The sequence below is a fragment of the Melozone crissalis genome, unplaced genomic scaffold (assembly GCF_028551555.1).
Source record: "Melozone crissalis strain CALT ecotype California unplaced genomic scaffold, PUWL_Pcris_2 ptg000016l_1, whole genome shotgun sequence".
NCBI classification, from domain to species: domain Eukaryota; kingdom Metazoa; phylum Chordata; class Aves; order Passeriformes; family Passerellidae; genus Melozone; species Melozone crissalis.
Window position 1 is genome coordinate 46,855,167 of NW_026535794.1, and position 21,831 is coordinate 46,876,997.

The 21,831-nt window shown below is 34.2% G+C and overlaps 1 protein-coding gene across 1 annotated transcript in view; it reads left to right on the plus strand.

Annotated features, from left to right (window-relative positions):
- The window catches only part of BBS9 (Bardet-Biedl syndrome 9), a 283,769-nt gene that overhangs the window by 66,875 nt on the left and 195,063 nt on the right, over positions 1-21,831 (plus strand). Inside the window, exons 15-18 of the mRNA XM_054273742.1 lie at positions 763-903; positions 3,083-3,178; positions 7,398-7,570; positions 9,399-9,551. Of these exons, the coding sequence (XP_054129717.1) occupies positions 763-903; positions 3,083-3,178; positions 7,398-7,570; positions 9,399-9,551 (563 nt within the window). The remainder of the gene's footprint in view (positions 1-762; positions 904-3,082; positions 3,179-7,397; positions 7,571-9,398; positions 9,552-21,831) is intronic.

Here is a 21,831-nt window from a genome sequence, read left to right on the forward strand (position 1 = left end):
TCTGACATGCCAGCAATTTGAAACAATATTTATATCTGAGAAAATTTTTGACACATTCGAATGTGTTTTCTAAATGTTAATGTTAAAACTTCCTCTTTTCTCCTGCACCATTCTGATGAAATCGCTTGTGATAGTAGATCCCAACATTGAGGGCAGTACCCAGTTTGTTCTACAGTTCTGTTTTATTGTGATGCAATAAGCTGAAATACAGAATTTAAGATAGATTTAGGATGTATCCATTGGATACATTCTTTTTCTAAGCCACAAACCTTTGACAGATAATATGAAGGATGCATAGGTGTTATTTAAGAGTTTATAAAAAAAGAATAAATATACTCATAAAGAGCATTTGGTTTGTGATATTCCTGATGAAAATGTTGATGCTTCAATTCTGTATTTGAAGCATTGGGAGTAATTGCAGTGGTTTTTTATGTTAAACTGGTATTGTTAGTTTAGAGAATTAAATAAAACTAATCTTCATTACATGTTAATTAGTCTAAGTATAGTATGCAGTAGTTTTATTAATAACTCTTATTTTCCCCTCTACATAAAGATGTTCACTTGAGAAAGTAATTGGAAGTATTCAAATTTAAAGATATTTTAGGTGGAAAATTTTAAGAAGAATGAGAATTTTATGTAGTTTTGGTTTTAAGACATTCCTTAATCACATTAAATATCTTGTTATACCTCTTGGAGGACAGCAGTAGAAAGTATCCTGTATTCAGAATGTAGAAATGAAAAATCTGTGTTCTTTCATTTTAGGAATACCAAGAGTTTCACAGTGTAGCTTCAGTCTGCCTTTGAAGTTAGTTTGCTTTCCAGCTCAACCTTCAAAAGCAGCAAACCACAAGCTAACTATTGATACCAACAAACCTCCCATCAGTTTTGTCACCATTTTTCCAGGTAGGTTTTTAAATATAAAAGGTGTTAGAAGCTCCCAACAGGAATTGTTTGTCCATGTGAAGTAATGAAGTAATTAAAAAATCTTATGTTAGTATATTAAAAAAGTATATTTTGGAAGAAATGATGACATAATATTTCAACAATAATACACCTGGGGTAGTATACTTGTCTCTGGTAAAACTGCAGATTTCTTTACATTGTATAGATCTAATTTTTATGTATGCAGACAATAACTTTGCATAAAATTACTTAAGCAGTGTTGTAATGGGGAAATCATGGGCATTCATTTAAAAAAGGGTGAGCAGGGCAAAGCAGGAGTGGTAAATGTTGTACGTAAGGGGTACATTTGCTTTGGAGGATGACTTGTGGAGTATTTGATGTATCAGTCTGAAGCTGATTGTATTTAATAATTTCAGTTACCTTCTTCAACCAAAAAGAGGACTTGAATATATTATTATTTTCTGATGTGCAAAACCAAACTATGTTCTCTATTCAGCATTATATTAAAGTAGCATGAAGGAGAAATTCATTTCCACTTAGGACTGGAGGAAGAAGAATGAAATTGAGTACTATAAAGTGTAATGTTAGGAAGATAAGTTTTGGTCTAATTATGTGCTCGCAATTGGAAGAGAGAGGAGGTGGAAGTTACCACAGGAGTACTCTGTGGTACAAATGTTCTAATCATAAGCAAAGAAATAAAAATTGAGGATGCATTACACAAAATGCTTCCATGCAGGAAACCAATATCATGTTACTGTGCACTGGCAAACTAAGTGCTAGTTGCTGATATTAAATAAATATAATACATATAATTCAAAAGTGGAGAAAAATGTTATCTAGAGATTTCAAGAGAATGAAAGGAAAGTGACTCATTTAGCTTAATAATACACAGGCAAAAAAAAACATAATACAGTTGACTTCAGTAAATATTTTGTGGCTATATCATAGGTCTAGATGATCATATTAGCACAAGAAGAAATTAATAAATAGGGCTTATAACGTGATTGTGAGTAAGTTCAGTCTGACAGTGATTAAGTTTTAGAAATTCAGATGACTAAGGTTCTGGAACAATTTGCTGAGAGCTGCATGGGCCAATAACTTTACTATTGTATTTTTAAGGATTAGCTGCATCTCTTTAAAAGCTTATATAATATATTTGTCTGAGAACAGTGATGTAGGCTTTGTTGGTGTGTTGTTGTTTCTTTGTTTTGTTTGTGTTTTTTTTTTTTTTGTAGCATGATTCTCTTCATTTTAAGGTTAAATATAGCTTTACTCTCAACTGGATGTGCAACATTTTTTTAAGGGTCTCTGTTGTGAGGTTTTTAATAATGAGCTTCCATTATGGCTAAGCAATAATGCTTTCAGAATAGCACATTGTATTTTATTTTTAGCCTAGGGATTCATTGTTGAGAATACAAAACAAAGCACAGGACCAAGAAGGTATTAAAATGTTCTGATTTCTGTTCATTTCATTTACAGTGATTAAATAAAAAGAGTATGCTGATTATTATGTTTATATTTATTATTTTGATATAATTTGTGAACAAAATTTAAATTGGTGAATGCAAGAAAAGTAGTATCCCTTTTCCCTTTTGTGCCTTATTTTCAGGAGAAGTAGTGGGAGTAGTGGTGACAAAGAATAGTTTTAAAAATATGATATTCTAAAATTAAACCTTTTAAACTGGTATAATCCACTATATGGAATGAAAAGAAAGATGTGCATGGATGGACTTTGCAGAGTAGCTAGTTTTAGCAAGCTGAGTGTTTGTTTTGCTCTGTGCTGAAAGCTAAAAAGGGAGTGGGCTTAAGCATTTTAATGATAATTTCTGCAAAAGTTTTGCATAAATATCTGAATTAAAGGTGACTTTGCATCTGGTGAAAGTGATAGTCTTTGGGCTGTACAATAATTGCAGTTCTTTTAGAATGTACAGACTGAACCTCTGGGAAACAACTTTTTGTTTTCAGGCTGGGGAAGGGAAACAGTGTGTGGCTCACATTCCACGTGTGAATGAAGGAAGGGTGTACCAAACTGCTGATATTTGTTACTTTTGAACCCTAAGAAGGGAAACAATCACATTCTATTGCTGGTGCAAAGATTGTTATAGTCCTGGCTATGGACTGAGGTTTGCTGAATGCCAGTGTCAAATTACAGAAAATGATATTTAACTTTCTTTTTCAGACTTTGTTGATCCGTCTGAGGGTGACCAAGCAAATGCTCTCGGATTTCAGTTTTTAACTGGTTCAAAAACCACTCTTCTTGCTTCAAAAACATCACGTAAGTTCTGTCAGTATTAGAGTAAAACAAGCCTGATCATCAATTAGAATATGTCCAAAATGAAAATGTGGATCGTGCAAAGAAGGATAATCAGTGTTTGTAAATAAACACAGGAGTTTCAAAGTGTTAATTGATGGTTTCTTACCTCCTTTCAAGAATAAAATTGTATAACAAAACAAAAAATCATACTCAAAATACAGAAAACTGCAGTGGTAGTTCTCTGAAGAAATTGGATTTTCTTAAAGCTTTTAGCAGTGTTTTTATTCATAAACAAAATCTGTCATTATAATAATGTAAAAACCCCTCATCTTAAAGGAATTTCAACATCTGTGTTTGGAATTAGTCACCTACTGAAATTTTTGAAAGGGATTAAAAAGCAAGTTTCTAACTTCCCTCTGACTTTGAGTCATCCTTGACTTAAATTAAGCATCAGACCCTACTTGCTTCTCTACATCTGAGTAAACCCCCATCTCTTCTCTTTATGTGCCTGTATATCTTTGTAAGTAAGAGATTATGGATTCAAGATCCTTCTTATTATGTTTAAAGAGTGTATGAACATGCATGTAGATAAGCTGTTACCTGGTCCAGTATCTCTTGTATAGGGCAGTTTGTGATTTAAATAGTCCTGTTCCAGCCACCTAAATTTGTGCTCTTTGAAAGAGATAGGTTCTCTTAATTTTCAAGAGTTTATGGTCCTGCTCTGTACAACTGCTCAACTTGCTAAACTCTTTCTTGGCCTGTGCCTTGGAATAAGTTCAATTGTGTTTAGCATTTTCCATGCCAGCAGAGCACAAAGTGTTCATTTAATACAGCAGACTACAAATTGAAAAGCTAGAAAAGCAACTGTGCACTGCAGAGGGTTCAGTTGGAACATTGTGTGAATGCTTTGTGGAAACTGCTTTGAGTGAAAAATCACAATTTGGTTTGTCGATGTGAAATTTTTTCAACACTGAGATAATATTTCTTACTGCTTTCAGAAATCCATATTTGTGATGGGCTATATAAATATTGATGGGGTCAGCTGTGAGCTGTGAGATAATATTTAATACCTTTTCTAATGTAATCATATATGTTAAAAACAGAAACCATCTGGAGAGTAATTTTCATTGTACCAAGAATTGTTTTACATTTCTAAGGATCAAATCCATCTGTATTGTTTTTTGTATGCATTATTTACATGCTGTTTTATTGTTACTTTGTTTTTAATATTTCTTTGAATCGGAGATCTTAAACAGATTTAACTATATTAAAAGTGCAATAATAGTTTTTAAAAACCAAATAATTGAAAGGATTTACAAATAACTTTTCTCTGGATTTCAGTTTAAATCTTTGATTTGGACTTTTTCTTGCATAGTTGTTAAATCTGTTTGCTGTAAGGACAATTTTTTTTCTGTGTAATGAATATATTTTAGTTTCTACTGAAGGCCATAACTTTTAATCACATACACCCCTACCCCCAATCTTCAATCTTTTCCTCTCAGGTTTGTTTATTCACCAGCTAGGAATGACGCTTGCAGTCTTAGAATAAACTTTCCCACACTGCTTTACGTGTGAAGTTCACTTTACAAAGGAGCTTCACAATGTCTGTTTCTCTTAATGTGGCTACTCATTTACTGTGTATGGGAATCCTAACTTTAGAAAACAAATGAGTAGTATGATGTCACTTTCTATGTTAGCAGCCTGTTTCCAGCATCCACTTCATGCATTGAACTGAGTTGGTTAGAGAAGGTCTTAGGGGGGGAATGTGCTTACTTGCGATGTAACTAACTAAAACTTATTTAAAGGTAGATATTTGTAAGAACTCTGATAGTCAATAATAATTCACAATATTTTTATAAACAGAGACTATGGATTATATAAAAGCATTTTTGGTAGAATATCATGATACTGAAATGATTGTGCTTGACTGAACAGATCTTCTGTGAAACTAATGAATATTGATGAAATTATGTATTATTTGATAGGTGCTTACTCTGCTATGTAACACTCAGTTCATACTTTGTAAAAGCATGAAAGCATAAAATGCTTGTGTAGCATTTTTACTGAGGAAATGTTCTTCAAAAAGAAACCTCTATGTGTAGATAAATTTTTACTAGAAGTAATGGTGTTTCAGAAAAGTAAAAGAAGTTGTTAAGGTCAAATCTTATTTCTGGTTTTCCATGAAAGGACTTTATCATGGACAATGGAAGAAGACCTCTTTTTCCAATATTCCTTATCAAATGGACCTTAAGTTCTGAATGGAAAGAGCTTCATGTAGCAATGAAGGTTGTCAGGTTCAGTTGGGTTTCATTGCTGAAGCTGCAAAGAGGAGCAACATCTGTTTTCATGTTAGTTTTTAATTCTATTAGCTAATCCCTTCTAACCAGTGTAGCAATTGAAGATATTACTTCAACTTGTCAAGACTGCTGCAAAGAAGCCCAGCCTGAACTATGTACTGACAGAAAATATATATTAAAAGGTAGCTTGCACCAGCTAGATTAAGACTTCAAGGCATTTTTTTGGGCTGGAAATTTTAAAATTGTCTTTTAATCAAAATTTAAGGAGGGCTTGATTGCTAACTGTGGCTGGGGTGTTTTTCTTCTGATGTGGGTTTCCTAGCTGAGAAGTGAACTGAATCTTCTAAAGTTCCTACAGGCTGAAAAGTTGGAATGCAGGTTGTACTATTTGGACAGTCTGTTGTAGTGTGAAAAGACTTTGTAAGCTATTTAATTTATTGGTGCCCGTCAGTTTTCTGCTTTTCTGATAGAGAAATTTCTGAAAATCTGTTGTAATTTTCTGTAATGAAGCTCCTTTTAACAAAAAGACTACTACAAATTGGTTAGCCATCATAAAAGCATGGGATGAGCAGAAGCACAGTTACTTATTTTTCCTCTTTCACTGTATTTCTGTTTAAAGCATGTATTTAGTTTAACTACAGATTCTCAGTTTTGTAATGTTTCCAAATCTAATTTGTCCTTTTTGAGACTTGGAACATCACAGAAAAGCAAATGACTGCAATGTTCTCTACTCAGACCATGGTAAAATTAGATTGTGTTTGTATTGACCAACAAACAGTGTATGGAAACTAAATGTGCAATTTGGAGGAAATTAGTTTTGTCCATTTTAAACCATTAATGTATTAGATATGTCAATTATAAAAGGAATGACTGTTGATTTGGCCTGAAAACATCTGAGCTAATTTCCGTCAAGGAAAAATCACTTAAGGCAAAGTATGGTCATACATACAAGTAAGTCCAGCCATTACATTGTGAGTGTTTAAAAAATGGATATTAGGTCGAATGCTATCTTTAGCAGATGGTGTTCTTTTCTTTAACAAGCATGTTTTTAAATAAAACTTGCTTCTTTCCTGTTACACTGTAAACAGAATTTGTCATTCGGTATTCAGTGAAATACATATCCTGGGAATGATGCCAGTGGTAATGTCAAACAATCTTGAATTAGTAATGTTGAGAAAATTTAAAATAAGTACATTCAAGTTTAAAAGAATTCTGGTTAATTTGATTTACTGTGGACCTTTTTAACAAGGGCAAAAAAAAAGGAACGATTTTGTGTCAAGTTCTCATAGCTACATTTCTATCTATCCTTTTTTTGTTAGTTATTGGCAGATGTGTAATGAAAAGATGTAAGGGCCTAATGTTTGAAAATGCTTTATCTGAAAAAATTAAAATTAAAAGCCTGCTATGATTTTCCACACTGCTTTTCTCAACATTTATTAGTTATTATCATTCAATTCTGTTAATTAAACTACTAGTAATATTAGTTAATTCTGATTTCGTAGAAGCTGGAGAGAGGATTATATGAACATGAATTAGAAATAAAATCTTATTCCACTAGCCTGGTACTTTGAAATTCACTAAAATCTGATGAGTTAAATGAATTTGCTGGGACAGATAACACTAGCTATCAGGATTTGGTTTTTCACTTCAGTTTATATTAACACTTTTCATTTCTACACTGAGCCATTTTTACCAAGTGATAGTATGAGTTGGATAAGAATCACTTTCTACTAATATTAGTTGTATTTAAAGTGAAGCAGCACAGTCAATAAGATACAAGTATTTCTTTAACACTAGTGAATGTACATGTCTTAAGGAAATCTCATGTAGACTTTGGATACAGGTAACAAATTCTATTTGAGCATTAGCTAAACTGTTGTACAGGGAATTTATGTGTCAGAAAACTGTGTTTATTAGTTCTGTATTTGTTCTTGCACTCAAAGAACGATACAGGATTCAGAGTGATCAGCTGGAAGACCTTTGGCTGGTAACAAAAGAGCTCATACACCGACTACAAGAGCATTTCAAGAAGCAAAACTGCAAGGATTTTGCATGTACCTTTTCTGGTTCAATTCCCCTGCAAGAATATTTTGAACTAATTGATCGACATTTTGAGGTATGTTGTGTAAAATGTGAATTGCTAATGGTCTGCTAGTTTAAAATTGGTTTTTAGTGCAATAATGAATCAGATTATAACTATAGTATCACAGGCATTTGGCTTTCAGAAAATACACTTGTATCTAAGGGAAAGTCCCTTCAGATTTTTAAGAAACTGCCCTTGTAGAAGTATCATTGGAGGGTCAAGGAAGTTTGCTAGACCAGAAATAAAAGAAATGTAATTACTTTTCCCTGTTTGGCCATGCAGGTGACAATGAAGAATCTCCAGTAGTTCAGCTAGCTTGTAGGAATAGCTAATCAATTGAAATACATGCATTCTTTCCTCCATACCTTTCCAATAAAGAGATAATTGCTATTTGAAAATTTCTGTTAAACTCATATATTTGAGCAAAAGCAACAACCTATGTATGCAAGAATGAGAAATACTATTGGATGTTTTTTTATGCTGCCAAATTTTCTGTGAGGTGGAGCTGTTACTGCCCAGAAAGATGGAAGGTATTGTTGGGATTTTCTGGGATATTTTGAGTATTCAGCCTAGATCCTGGTCTATATTTGAAGCTCTTTCTATTTCTAATTTCTTTCAACCGATTTGAGAATAAAAAAATGTTAATTTTTTAAAAAAAGTGACTGTTTTTGTAGAAATACCTTAAACCTAGGCTTCTTTAGAGTATATAGCAAGCTTAAGTACATTGAAGTTCAAAATACAGGTGTGATTTCTGGGATGCTAATTTAGACTCTAATTATATTGTAGCTGGTTCTTTTAGAATTTCTGAATTTATACTGTAATTATCTGATCTAAAAAATGTCAAATGATCTATTAAAGGCATTCCTATGCTTCCATCCCTGTTAGTTTCAACATATAGTGGGGTTTTTTTGGCAAGCTTAGGAGAAAATTACCTGAGTTATCCCTTACCTGCGATGTCCCTTCTTTCCTACTACTTTTAGTAAAACTTCATAGTGTTTCTTTTTCCCTTAGCACCTCTGAACTGTTTATCATAATAATGTACTGGACAAATTGACATTTCCTTATTTTTAAATATAATCTGGTATGTAAATTTAAGAAACTTTTACCTTTTCTCTTCATTTTGGGGCACTTTTGCCTGCGTTTGGGAAGCTGTGTGTCTTGTTACTTCTTCTGCTAGCTATAACATCAACTGTACACAGGTATCACAGCTTTATGAAAGACTCATCTTTGGTAATTTTTATTTTTGAGGTATGTAGTGGAAAGTGTACATCAAGTGCCCAGATAATAAAAATTCTTATTTTATGTTTTAATCCTTTTATCTTTTAAAGGTTCTTTTGTGAGCACTTCAAGGAATTTTGTTGCTGTTAGCTAATCAGTATAGATAAAGGGAAAAAGGATTTAAATTCAGAAAACCACAATAATTTAATCAGTACAGAATTCAGTACTTCTGTTCATGCTGAGGGAATAACTATTTGCTTTCTACTGCAATGAATATAAAGTCCAGTACACTGGATATGTGTCATGAATAGCACACCAAACCAAGAAGAAGCCTTTGTGTCTTGGTGGTGAAACTTCATTCTTGTTAATAGGCTTCTAGATGAGATGTTTATGCATTTTCACTGGTTATTGTGGCTGTTGACAATTAGTTTTGATTTCAGTGGCAAATGATAATTCTTGAAAGTGTTAAGCTTCACAAGGTGTATAAAGTATGAAACTGGCATAAGTGGTATTCATATTTGAGTGTTTGAGTATTACGCTCTGTCTCAAAAATTTTCCTGTCCTTCTTGCCTTTCATTTGGAATGTGCATACATGAATGTATATGACCCTTAACCTGAATTCTTGAAAACCCTTAAATTGCAGCTACGTTTGAATGCTGAGAAGTATCAGGAGCTGTTGTCTGAAAGGGCTGTGCAGTTTCGAGCTATTGAGCGGCGACTGCTGACACGATTCAAGGACAAAACTCCAGCTCCTCTTCAACATCTGGACACCTTGCTAGAAGGCACATTCAGAGAGGTCGGTACAGTTTGATTATGAGCCTAACCTTTCTTTATCTTGTTGGTAAAACCCGGCTTAAAGCACATAAGCTATGCTTTCCTGGTTACATTTACCATCCAAGAGACCAGGAAGCAGTAATTTGTTTAACCTAATAGTCCCTGTAACTTTCCAGATGATTTGCAATATTTTTATTTAATCTGTGACCACAAAATCTTTACTCCTGGGTCATACCAGCTTGACAGCACATCATTCTTTCCTAACTGATGTTGATAGTGTAAATATTTTATAGTTCATGTGAAAATATTTTATAGTTCATAGCTTGTGTAAATATTTTATAGTACACTGTAAACTGGTGGAATGGTTTGGCTGGGGTAACATTCACAACAAAATTGTCTGAGACTGACCATGTCCTTCCTATGGGGATTTCTGTTCTAATCATTTCAGAATTTGATATCTGCAGAAGAACAGTGTTTTTAAAAAGGAAATCCTTCCCAAACCATCCCCATACTGAACAAAGAATAAACAAATTTTTCTTCCTGCCTCAGCTTTGTGTTGCTTTAGGATAACTTTTTCATGATGTGTCCCTTTTGTAAAAAAGTTATTTTACGTGTTTTGTGCTTTTTTTTGGAGGATCTGATTTTACTTTCTGACATTGCTTGTTTGAGAAGCTGAGTCACAATTAGAGTCCTTACTGGAAAAAAGACTTACCTTTGCAGTGTTGTATATCACAACAACTAAAATCCAAAGGTGTTAAAGAAAAAGTATTTTCCCCTACTATTCCTCTAAGAAAACATTTTAAATTGGACAAAACTGCCTTTCCATGTATGCCTTTATGTAAGTCAGATTTGCTTTTATTCCAGTCTGTACTGAGTTCACAGTAATATTCCAGTCTTCACTGAGTTCACATGAGTTCACATGAGATGATTTAAGTTTGAAGGTGGGGATTTTCTGGGTGCTTTAATAAATACTAGGTATTGTGCTAGATGGGTTATTCTTTAACACTTTGAAGTGGCATGACTAAATAAGCCTGAAAGATTAACATAAGAGAGTTTTTTGAGTCTGCTTTTGCTGTGTAGAACTTTTTGCCTTTAAACTTAAGGGCAACTGGGATGTGCTTGACAGTTTCCTTGTGTAGTTGATTTGAAAGCTGAATTCTGAGAATGTGGCATAAGTCAGGTTGTTGAAATAGATGCATGTTGCCAAAGCTTAGTTTATGAAGTCTTTAATACCAACATTAGATGGGTACTTCTCAACGTTATTGTTGTAGGCTTTTTGAATTGGAGTTAGAATAGTTGAAAGAAGAATGAGGAAAAAGATTTCTTTTCAAAGAACAAATGTTTACATTTTTTCATAATTGTTTAAACTTGGTAGATTTCTTGGTAGATTTCCTTTGTCATTTCTTTTCTTTGTGGGAATCCCCTTCCAAAAAAGAAATGTTGTTATTGTTACTATAAACAAAGTGTAGTAAAATGGTGATTGCCATAGAGACCCCACTGCTGCATGTGTTATTTTGAAAGTGAGAGCTGTGGTAGGATTTAATATTGACTCTTCTCTGGGGGTGAAATGAAATTGCTCAATGTTGCATTTTTGTATTAGAAAAGACCTTATTTTCTTTAATTTAGTATCATATTCTGTCTTTATTTGAACAAGTATGTCTAATGCAAATAGTTGAGGTATTCAAAATATGATAAATGTGTTTTCTGAAAAGGAATAATGAAGCTGTTTAAATATGAACAGTATGAAGTCTCACTCCAAAAATTCTTTTAGGCATGTAGCTTTTTGACATTGAAATAAATATGCCTTTTCTTATAATCGTCTGAGAATCTCATATCCTCTTTTATGCTAAATATTTTTATAATGAGAAAATAAAAAATTGCCTTGTTTTATTCCCTCATTTTTCACTAAAGTAATTGTTGTGTGCAAAGCAAAGCAAGGTTTTGTTACTTCTCCCATTGTGTTTTGTACTCAGAAGGGAAATGTCTGTATTTTGGTTTTATAGTGTATTCCAAACATTTTCATCAAGAGCAGAAAGGGGTTTACAGTTAGTGAGTGTGTGATTTTATAGTCTTTTTAACACAGAATTTCCAGGACTTGGGCACTATATCAATTACATTCTTAGTAGAATAATTATTATAGTGTAGGATTTTTTTAAAATTGAAACTTTAGTATTAAAACCTCTGCAAATCCACAGAGATATATAAAGATGCTTTGTATTGCTGCCTGCATTTCCTTGAAGATGTATAACCTTTTTATGAACAACTTTTAAAATACAAATAAAACAATGAATATTCTACTCATGTAGTTTCATTACCTAGATGTGATAAATACCTACTTTAAACATGTTCTGTATGGTTTCTTTGCCCACCTGCAAATTGTTATGAATTTCTGAACTGATTCAAATTTTACAAGTAGATTTTAAATGTTAAATTTCAGCTTTTCAGCTTCAAGTAACAGTTGTGTTTGTGTGATAGGTAGGTAAATGTACAATGCCAAAGTTATAGATGTCAAACTGGAGAAAATTAATCAAGCTGCATTTCATTCCCTGGTAAAAAGTATTTCTATTTATGAAGTAATTTCTTGCATTAATCCTTGTACATTTCCAACAAGGCAGGCCATATTTAGTGCCCCAATAAAATTGCTGATTGGTCTATTAAAAGGAAACTTGAGCTTTACTTTCCATCTTGACAGTAATGAGACGTGTAAGCAGGCATCAGTGTGTGCAATGACGAAAAGCTTGTTTTTAGTTTTACAGTCCTGTTTACATTTTCTTCTAGAATTTTACTTTCTGAAGTAATATTTTAGATCTAAATAGATTCAAGTGAGTGTTAACAACATTACAAATTAACAAAATTACAAGTTAACAAATAGTGACATCAGGTGTTCCATTCTGGAAGGAAAAGGAAAGCTGTTATGTACATAGTAGTCTTGTACATTTGAAATAGGAAATGTTTTTCTTATGATGTTTAAGGAGGATTTGTAGGAAGGTGCTGTGAAAATAATAGAAAAAAATTCAATTAGAAATAGATGCCCATGAAATTCTTGATCTGCTAAAAAAATTTTAGATATGCACTTGGACATGCTGCTAACTCTTGCCCTAAGAAAAGATTTTAATAAGATACATTTAAAAGCCACTGAATGGTAGTTGAGATTCCATATACATTTTGTATTTTAAAGGACTTGAAATATGAAATGAGATTGCAGCAAATTTTATGGTAGCTGTTGTAAACACCATGTACTTTGTATAATGCTCCCCTACCAGAGACTTGTTATTGCTTGAAAGTGCAGTTTAATAATCTTTTATGTCTACAATGTGTTTTCTGTCATAAGAGAAAAAAATATTCATAGTTTGGCAGTAGCTGCAGGTTCTTACCCTGAAATCATAATTTTCATGCATTGAATCTTGGCAAACATTACTTGGATTTCCAGGTACAAGCTGGAATTAATAAATGTCATAAAAATGAGATGCTTCAATTTCTTATTTCAACGCACATGGATTTTATCCTGCTGAATATAAGCAGTATTTAGCTGTAAGCTGTGTTTACCCTGTTTGGAAGCCTACCACAGTTACATTCTTTGAGGGAAGGAGGAGGATGAATTTTAAATATGGGATGGAGTTCTCCCAGGGCACTGACTGTTCTTTAGCCACTTTTAAATACTTAAAACATGAATCTGAGACAAGACTGAGCAGTTCCAGTTTACAAAAAAGAATGGTATTAGCAATCACTTCTACCTTCCATTGCTGCTGTTAGTATTATTTTAAAAAGTCAGAAAAAACAAGGCAAATCATGATTTTCCCTGTATCCTCACACTTCCAATATATATAGTATAGTTCCCTTCCTATTCTTTAATGGCTCTGTTGTGCAGTACCTCAGGTTTCCCCATGTTTTGAGGTCTCTTCATTCTCATCCTGGAAAACCACTGACATTCTTGTGCTTCCTAATGATGAGATCTTACCTTTTACCCTTGGTCCCACTCTCCCTCTGGCAGCGGCTTATTTGTGCACTGTCAAGGCAGTGCATGAATTAGTGCTGACTGGCAGCAGCCACCTACCCTGACAAGAGGGATGATGCCCTCTGTCTCTGTAGAAACAATTCAATAGTGTTTCTCTCCTCCCAGTCTGCTAATTAAAAAAAAAAAAAAAAAAAAAAAAAAAATCACATCTAGAGGGACTGAATGATTTTTGGCTATTCATGTTAAAATTTTGTGTGGTCTTTGGAAATGGCAGTTTCTAGGAATGGACTGACAGAACAAATCTGACATAAATGGCCACCACAATTCCATAGCCTTAGACATCTAGACTTAAGAACTATGTATTTTCCAAATTGGGTCTCTTTTTAAGATTGGTGATACATTTTAGCTTTTCCTTCTGGTACTTTATAAATTTGAGACCATCTTCCATTAGTGAAGGATTTAACACATTTTTCTAACCAGAACTAATTGATGCTGAAAATGTGCTTCCTTTGTTTTCTCCTAATTCGGCTATTCCTCTGTATTCATTTTCTTTATTTTAGTATTGAATAACCTGTCTCTCATAAATAGTTGGCTGTAAGTAGTAATAAGGTGATTTTTCAATGTGACTTCCTGATCCTACTCAGAAAACAATTAAAATCTATCCAGATTATTCTGCTGTATTTAGTACACAGTTTGTATTTGTCTTATCTTGGTCTTGCATGTTGGAAGTTCTGTATATGAATTGCTTCTTCAAGAGATAAATGCACATGGGAATTTTTCACCTAAAAACTCTTCTTGAAACAAATAGTCTTTCTGATTTCAAGAAGTGCTCATAGGTTTTTCTTTTAAGGTAGTAGGAAATAACACAATTCCTACAGATTTGTTTTCCAGTTTGACTTCCCTCATCTGCTCTCCCTTCTGGAAAGTAAGTGTAGTTTTTTACCATCAGTTTGTTTAAAGTTGTCAGCAAATGCAATTGCTTCCTGGTAGAGACACCATAGTTCTTCATTTAGGCTAAAGAAGGCAATTCCATCAGGAGGATCACTGAGAAAGTTTTATCCACATATAACGTAGCCATTTTGCTTGAGATCTGAGATGTGAGCTGTCCCCTCATATACAGCCCTGGAAGTTAGTTGGGCAGCTTGGAGCATTCAGTCGAGACTTCTGAAGAAACAAATGCATTTTTGCTGAGGATTTGGAAGCCAGATGTCTCTAAATAAATGCACTGGTTCTTTGGTTCTTTTAATTAGTAATGTCACAGGACTTGTCCTTTCTCTTTCATGTGGAAGTCTTGAAGAAAGGTGCATATATTTTCAGAATGTTGTGAACTTCATTACACAGCTGTTTCTTTGACATAGCCTAATTAAAACAGAAAGAGGGACTATCTCATGGTTTTGAGATGAAATTTAAGCAATTGCACTATGTAGGCCAGCTGCAAAAACTTAGGACTGGCCCATAGTTTTATGTTGCAGCAGAAGATTGATGCTTAAATGTCCTTACTTTTGTTGTTTATTGTTGGTGTGTGGGTTTTTTTTTTTTTTTTTTGGCAACTGTTTTGATCCTTTTGGAGCTTTTCAATCCTATGTAATTTTCAGAATCAGACTGAGTAACTGTACTACATGACAGGATCTGTTCTGGTCTCTAGTCTTAAAAGTTGATGTTTTGGTAATCAAATCCAAAGCTACCTTCATTTTCTTTTTGTCAAAGAAAGAAAAATATTTAGAGCAACACACAATTAAAGCATGTAAGATCAGATCTGCAGCTCAAAGAACATGCAGCTCATGTTAAACAGTTAACTGTTTTTTTTTTTTTATAAAAGCCTCCAAAAAAAGAAAGCTGTGATACAACAAACTTTCCAAACCAAGTGTATGGAGAAAAAGAAAATCTTTTTCATCCATGAGCAAACTTAGAAGGCCAAGAGAAGTGCACTAAATATTTATGTTTCTTGAGATTTCGGCAGAATGTGTAATTAAACTAAATTTTGGACAGAACTTAAAGGAACTTAGAATCCCTCTGAGCACATCTTACTTAACCAGACAATTGTGAGGAATTTTTAGCCCAGTGTTACTGATCATGCATATTATGTCTCTCTTTTGTTGTGGTTTGTGATTAAGCAAGAGTGTTACAACCTTGTCAAATAATATTTTATGTATTTAAATACTGTGTGCTGGTTCTTGTCCATTTTAGAGCATTTGACACTATCAGGCAAAGTTAGTTTTGGGTGTAAATCATTATAGGATTAAAAGAACTACTTGATTCCAAATTGTACCTTTCAAATGATATGATTTCCTCTCTGAAATTTCGCACTTCATATAAAAACCAATTATCAGTAGAAAAATATCTAAAAGTTAGCATACTTTGTCCTCCTTTTGGAACACTTGTGATCACTTTTCTGAACAGATCATTGGCTGATTTAAGTCCTCATTTTTCCTGAGTGCCTAGTTATAAAACGTGGGGTTCTGGCCCAGTGTCCAAGGGCTTGCCTTTTGCTGGGGCTATTGTCACACATCTGGTTCACCTGCATTCAGCATCAGCTAGATGTGAATGTGAGGCCATCTGGAGCTTTGCACCTGTGTTAAAGTCAAACAAAAAGGTGTACTAATACACCTTCCCATAGTGCTGCACTGATGTAGCTGTGTGGCTCCCTGGTGGGGATGGTTCTCCATCTCCTGTCTTTCAGCTGGTGTGGAGCAATTCTGTGACTGTCTGCTGCATTCTCTGCAGCTCTGTTTTAGTCTTGAGCTGTGCTGTTGGGGGCTGTACCAAGCAGTACTTCAGGTGCTCTGTCTTTTGGTCTCTGGGTATATGCTCTAAGTTTGATCTTGTATCTCTCCTGCCTAGAGTTTTCTAGAATCCAATTCAAACTGGTGGCAACTCTTTAAGCTTTGTCTAGTTCCTGGTACTGAATTCCCCCTGAAAGAATGGATATTTGACACTTATGGTACTTTATAATTCTGTGAAGGAATTTTTATATGTGCATGTGTACAGGAATTTTCTTGTTCTCATGAAAAATTGGTGTGTGGAAAAGAGAGCCACTCCAATTTGAGTAGTAAATTACAGATTAGAAAGTAAAGTTCTTTTCATCTGTTCATCAAGAGGTTTGGATCTTGTTGCTATGTTTGTGCGTCCTTTCTCCCCTCTTTGCTTCTGTTTCCCATTTTTCTCTGCTCTCAGAATAAGATTCCCCCAGCTATCAAAGGACAGCCTTACATTTGATTGTTGAGTCTGTCATTTCTGGTTCTTGGTTGGAGACTCACATGATTGAGCTGACTTCTGGCTAGACAGTTTTTTGTTCAAGGGAGCTGGAAATACTCTAAGTTAGTGATTCTTGGTGGTTTCAGACTGTTAGATATTGTAATTTCTTTTGATATTTCCATAATGATTTCAGCACAAAGATGGAAAATATATTGAAGGCAAATGCCTTTGCCCTCCTTAGATGTCAGTGTTTGTGTACATGTGCATATACATATCTATAACTATTAATAATTCATCATATCTTCATTTTAGTCCTCAGAGTTGTTCCTGGGTGTCTTTTTAGTATTGTTTATATAAAATCCAGATTTCTACTTCTATGATCATTGGTACTAACAGGTCCAGCACCTAAAATACTGCAGAAAAAAATATAATCTCCTAATTTTTCTCCTTATCTCTTTTCCATCTACTGATTAGGAAGCCAGTCTCATATTTTCTAATCTGTAATTTACTACACTGTTACGTGTAATACAAAGTAAGTATGTTCATTACAATTTTTAAAGCAAATACAATTTTCTAATATTTTGAAAGGCAAAGTACTGTTCCTTGCAGTATTTTAACTTGCAATGTGTGGAGCACTTGGATCATTGGTAGTTTGTAGTGGCAAATAAAACTCAATATGTTCTGTTCACTAAAACACAGGGAATGTCATTAAAGGTCCATTAACTTTTTGTTCAAGCCCCTTAACTCTTTTCCTTGCTTATTAATCAGTTGATAAAAATCTCAAAAGTGATTGTTAATGATTGAGTATTCTCTTTCCAGTGGCACTTCTGACACACAAGGCCTCAGGAACTTGACATTTTGGGAATGATTCATTACTTGATTAGTAAGGACTTTTACCTCAAAGCAAAACCATTAGGGTTTATCATGCATGACTCAAAGCCTATATATCACACTCTCTCCTGTAGTAGTCATTTTCCCCAGATAATGTCAGTGAGAGCTACACCCATAGTATAAATTAGCTCTTTTTGGCTTGAATAAATATGCTGTTCCTTGGAGGAGTTATATTTAACTTCTCTTGTTTTATTGCTGTTTCTGCTAAATGTAGTTTTTTCATAGCCACTAGAAGCAGCTTGTTGGCTATTACATATAATTAAAATTCTCAATTTTACTGGTGTTCAAATAGTGTTATGTTTCTATTTCCTTAAGACTTATTTAACTTTAACAGTGGAATACTTACAATATCATCAAAGACCCTTTTTATTAGAAGATGTATTCCAAAAGAAGGTCTGAAAGTAGTTAACTGTTCTTGGGAAGCATATATTAGGATTACTGGCAAAACTCTTCTGTATTTTGGTCTGTGGTAGCAATTACTTCAGTGTGGGACAGTCTTCTGACAGGTTAGTCAGTTTGTGGGACAAATAGGTAAATTGTTCACATTATCAGTAAGGGGATTTTTATTTTGTAGAGGGAATTAGACACATGTAAAAGCAGGAAACAGCACAGCCATCACAAGAGAAAGAGATTGGCAGTAAAATGTTCTTGTGTGGGTTGATATGGCAGAGAGTGCCTCAACTGGAGTCTGTTGGACTGCATTCGGTCTGGTCTGTCATATTTTCCACATAGGAGGGTTCCAGCTACACTGTGCTGTGTCCTACAGCCCTGTCTACTGAATTACTCCCCTTGAACCTGTGAATGGCCAATTTGAACACCCACTGCTCCATTCAAATCAGTAAAGGACCAGAGGTGTGATCTTTATTAATTTTTTCCCCCACTCCTCTTGGGGCGGGGTTCCCACTTTAGACCTGTAGCACCATTGTGACCCATTGAAGGTTCCCCCAGACTTTGGTTCAGTCCTCAGGGGCATGGGCAGGTTGTACCCTCTGGTGTATAAAGGTAACAGTAAGAAGTGATTTTTGTCCCTTTTTGTGATATAAACATTCTCTGGCACTTTCTGTTTGTTTCATTGGCTTATGACTTTTTGAAGGGGAAGAAATAATATCCCTTGAAATGGTAGATCTTGTGTCCTCAGCCTAATATGAGGTCACCAGACCATATATGAGGGCTTTCTGTAGGGACTGAAAGAGCCTGTGGGCATTTGAATAAGTGAAAATGGAACCGACTGGCTACAATTCCCCAAAGAAAGGAATACTGATAAGTTTTATTTCTTCGAAAGAAATGTCATATCAGATAATCAGATTATTGGATATCCTTGTTGAAGTTTAAATCACTGACAGTCTCTTTCACTGGGAGAAGTGTACTCCATAGCCAAGGGAGGAAGTGTTATGTGGTAGTGTAATCAAAACTTGAATAGAAAAAATGATACCATCTTCAAGGAAGGAGGGAAACACTCTTATTTTGTGCTCCCTAGAAAGTTTTCTGTATCAGCTCTGTAATTTTGTAGTACAGAAGAATTTGAGGCATAAAAAATCTATAGCTAAGAACTACTGAGTGTATCTGGTAGAAATACCACTGTTTACTTTGAGTGTTTCTATATATGATCTTAGTGAAATTTCTCATTTTAATTGAAGAGTCCAGCTATTATGAATTGACTATGACATGATTATGAATTTCTGCATGCAGTACTATGAGCATTTTTGGTGGCCTGGGAAGTAATTTTAATAGCTTGCCTTTGGGTGGCTGTTGTACTTGTTTTACCAGTTTGTACATGGGTGCAGTGCCTACAGAGAGCTGAAATAAAACATTGAAGTACATAATTTTCTGCTATAAGGTCAAGATAAGTGTACTGATTTCTTTGATATACAGTAGATGACAGTCTTGCATTATGCATGGATGTGAACTATATATTGGTTTCAAATTCACAGAGTAAATATTTCACAGACTTTCATACTTGGATTCAGTGAAATGCCTGGTTATATGTTCAGTATACCAACAATAAATACTAAGGGGGAGAGCTACATAATTCATGTAATTCAATAGCATTTTATGCCAAACTCAGATTTAAAACCAAACAAAAGGTCTCCCTCTCCCCAAAACAAAACCAAAAACCACACAGGAAATAAGAATTTGATGGCCAAATTAATTAAATTATTTGCTCATCTAATGCTTGCAGATCTTAGTATCAGTTGGGTATTGAAGTGGATTTGGTTACTGTAGTAGCTGTATTTTAAACCCAGCAATATCAAGCTATTTTTTCTGCAGACTTAAGCTAAAAATGTTTTACATTGGTCTGTACAGCTACTTATTTCCATTACCATAGAGAGAATGAGTATCTAAATTATTATTCTGTTGTTCTTGGGTAGTCTTGCAGGTGTGAAATTTGATTTAGTCACTGGTGATGGCTGGCCCAAGATGACTTGGATAGACCAATGTCAGAGGTGGAAATAAGACCTCACATTATCAGTGCCCTGCTCTGCACGCTCCTGTTCAGCTCTGTTAAGATTCTGTGATATTACTTACTAGAGGTAGTGTAGTAGTAGACTGTGGATTCCTGAAGAAAAAATATTTCAAAAATAGTATAGGTGATTTATCAATTAAAAAAAATTTGGTTTCCTTGTGTGGATGTCCCTTGCAGTCAGCTCAGAGCTGCTGCTTTAGCCACTACCTACTACATCAGCAGAAAAATGTGACTTGTGTGTAGTCATTCTCTCAATTTAGACCTTTTAATAAAAGGTACTGTTTACGTTGGAGCTAAACTGTTGGTTAAATCTGTAAACTGACAAAAACAAAAGAGAAAAGAACTTTCTTCTCCATTTCTTTCTGCCAGTTGGCATCTCAACAGGTCTATTTTATATCTCAGTTTTGCTTAACTACTAACTTCTACAGAGTAAGTATTTCTACATTGTGAAGCCTATAATTATTCTGTTGTGGATAGTTTAAAGCAGTATGAAAAGGAGAAAGTCAGTTAATGAAGGAAAATTTGGCATAATGAAATGTGGGGTTCAGAAGTCAGGAATGAAGAAGAGAGTAATGATGAGTATCATAACTGCAGACATAATATTTTCAGGCTTTTATTAAATAGACTCTTCTCCCATCCTGCTTGCCTTGAGTTCTTTGACAAGGTTTTGTGGCTGCCAATTTCTTGGTTTGATATTAGCAATTTGGTTTGGATATTGACTTAATGTTATTTAGATATCTTAAAATTAGGTGTTTGCTTGAATTTCTTGTTGGATGGGCAAGGACCCTGAAATGTTGAATTGACAGAGTTTGACCATAACAACTGTAGTCTTTCTTTTTCCAGAAAGCCTCTTGGTGAGCCTAGAAAACTGTATGCATGGCTGCTGAAGGCTATACTTGCCAGTTAAATTCCTGTAATATGGAAAGGAGAAGTATGGAAAAAGACTTTATATATCACAGGAACTGGATTTTTTAAAATGGTATTTTTAAAGGAATCATTCCATTTCCCTTTAGGAAATCTGAAAATATTTGGAGTGGATAACATAATTTTTATCTTGTTCATTGTTTATATTCTTAAGGCTAGTCTACTTAGAAAAAGCAACACATATTAAAGGACTTTGAATTCAGGGTCTTTCATGTCACAATGAGTCTATTTACTGCTGTCAGTAGGCTTGTAATATATTTAGCTTGAAGAGGTTAACAAGCATACCTTGGAGTGTTACTTTTATTTTCTGTTCTGTGACACTTAGCAAAATCCCATTATACAATTGAGTAGTATTATAATGTTAAAATGTTAATTTGTTCTGCATTCCGTTAAAATTGGATTTTTTTTTCTTGTGCACTGGCCCATGCATTTTATACAAAACCTATAATTTAAACACTACTCCATAGAAATGCTCTAAATTAGTAACCTTTTGCCTTTGCTACCTTAATTACATCTCATTATTTAGAACTTAAAGAGCAACCTCTAGCTACTGGTTAAATATTTGCTAGGTAAATAGATTTGTCATGTGAAAGAAAACAGTAGCCCTTGCCTCGGTTGTAATGTGTTTAGGATTTTAGAGTTTTGAGAAAATTACGTGCTTCATGTGCTTTGACTTTGAATTTTCCTTGTTTTTTCATTTCTCCTTAATGAACATTTCAGTAGCTGTCTGTTGAATTTCAATAGGTAATTGAAAGTCTGTCTTAAAATAAGTATTTTGAAAAGGACTGTTGTGTTTTGACATGGTCTATGTCTTCTAGTTACTTCTATTCCTGTTAGCTTTTATAAGCATCTGATGCAGTACATTTCTCTTTT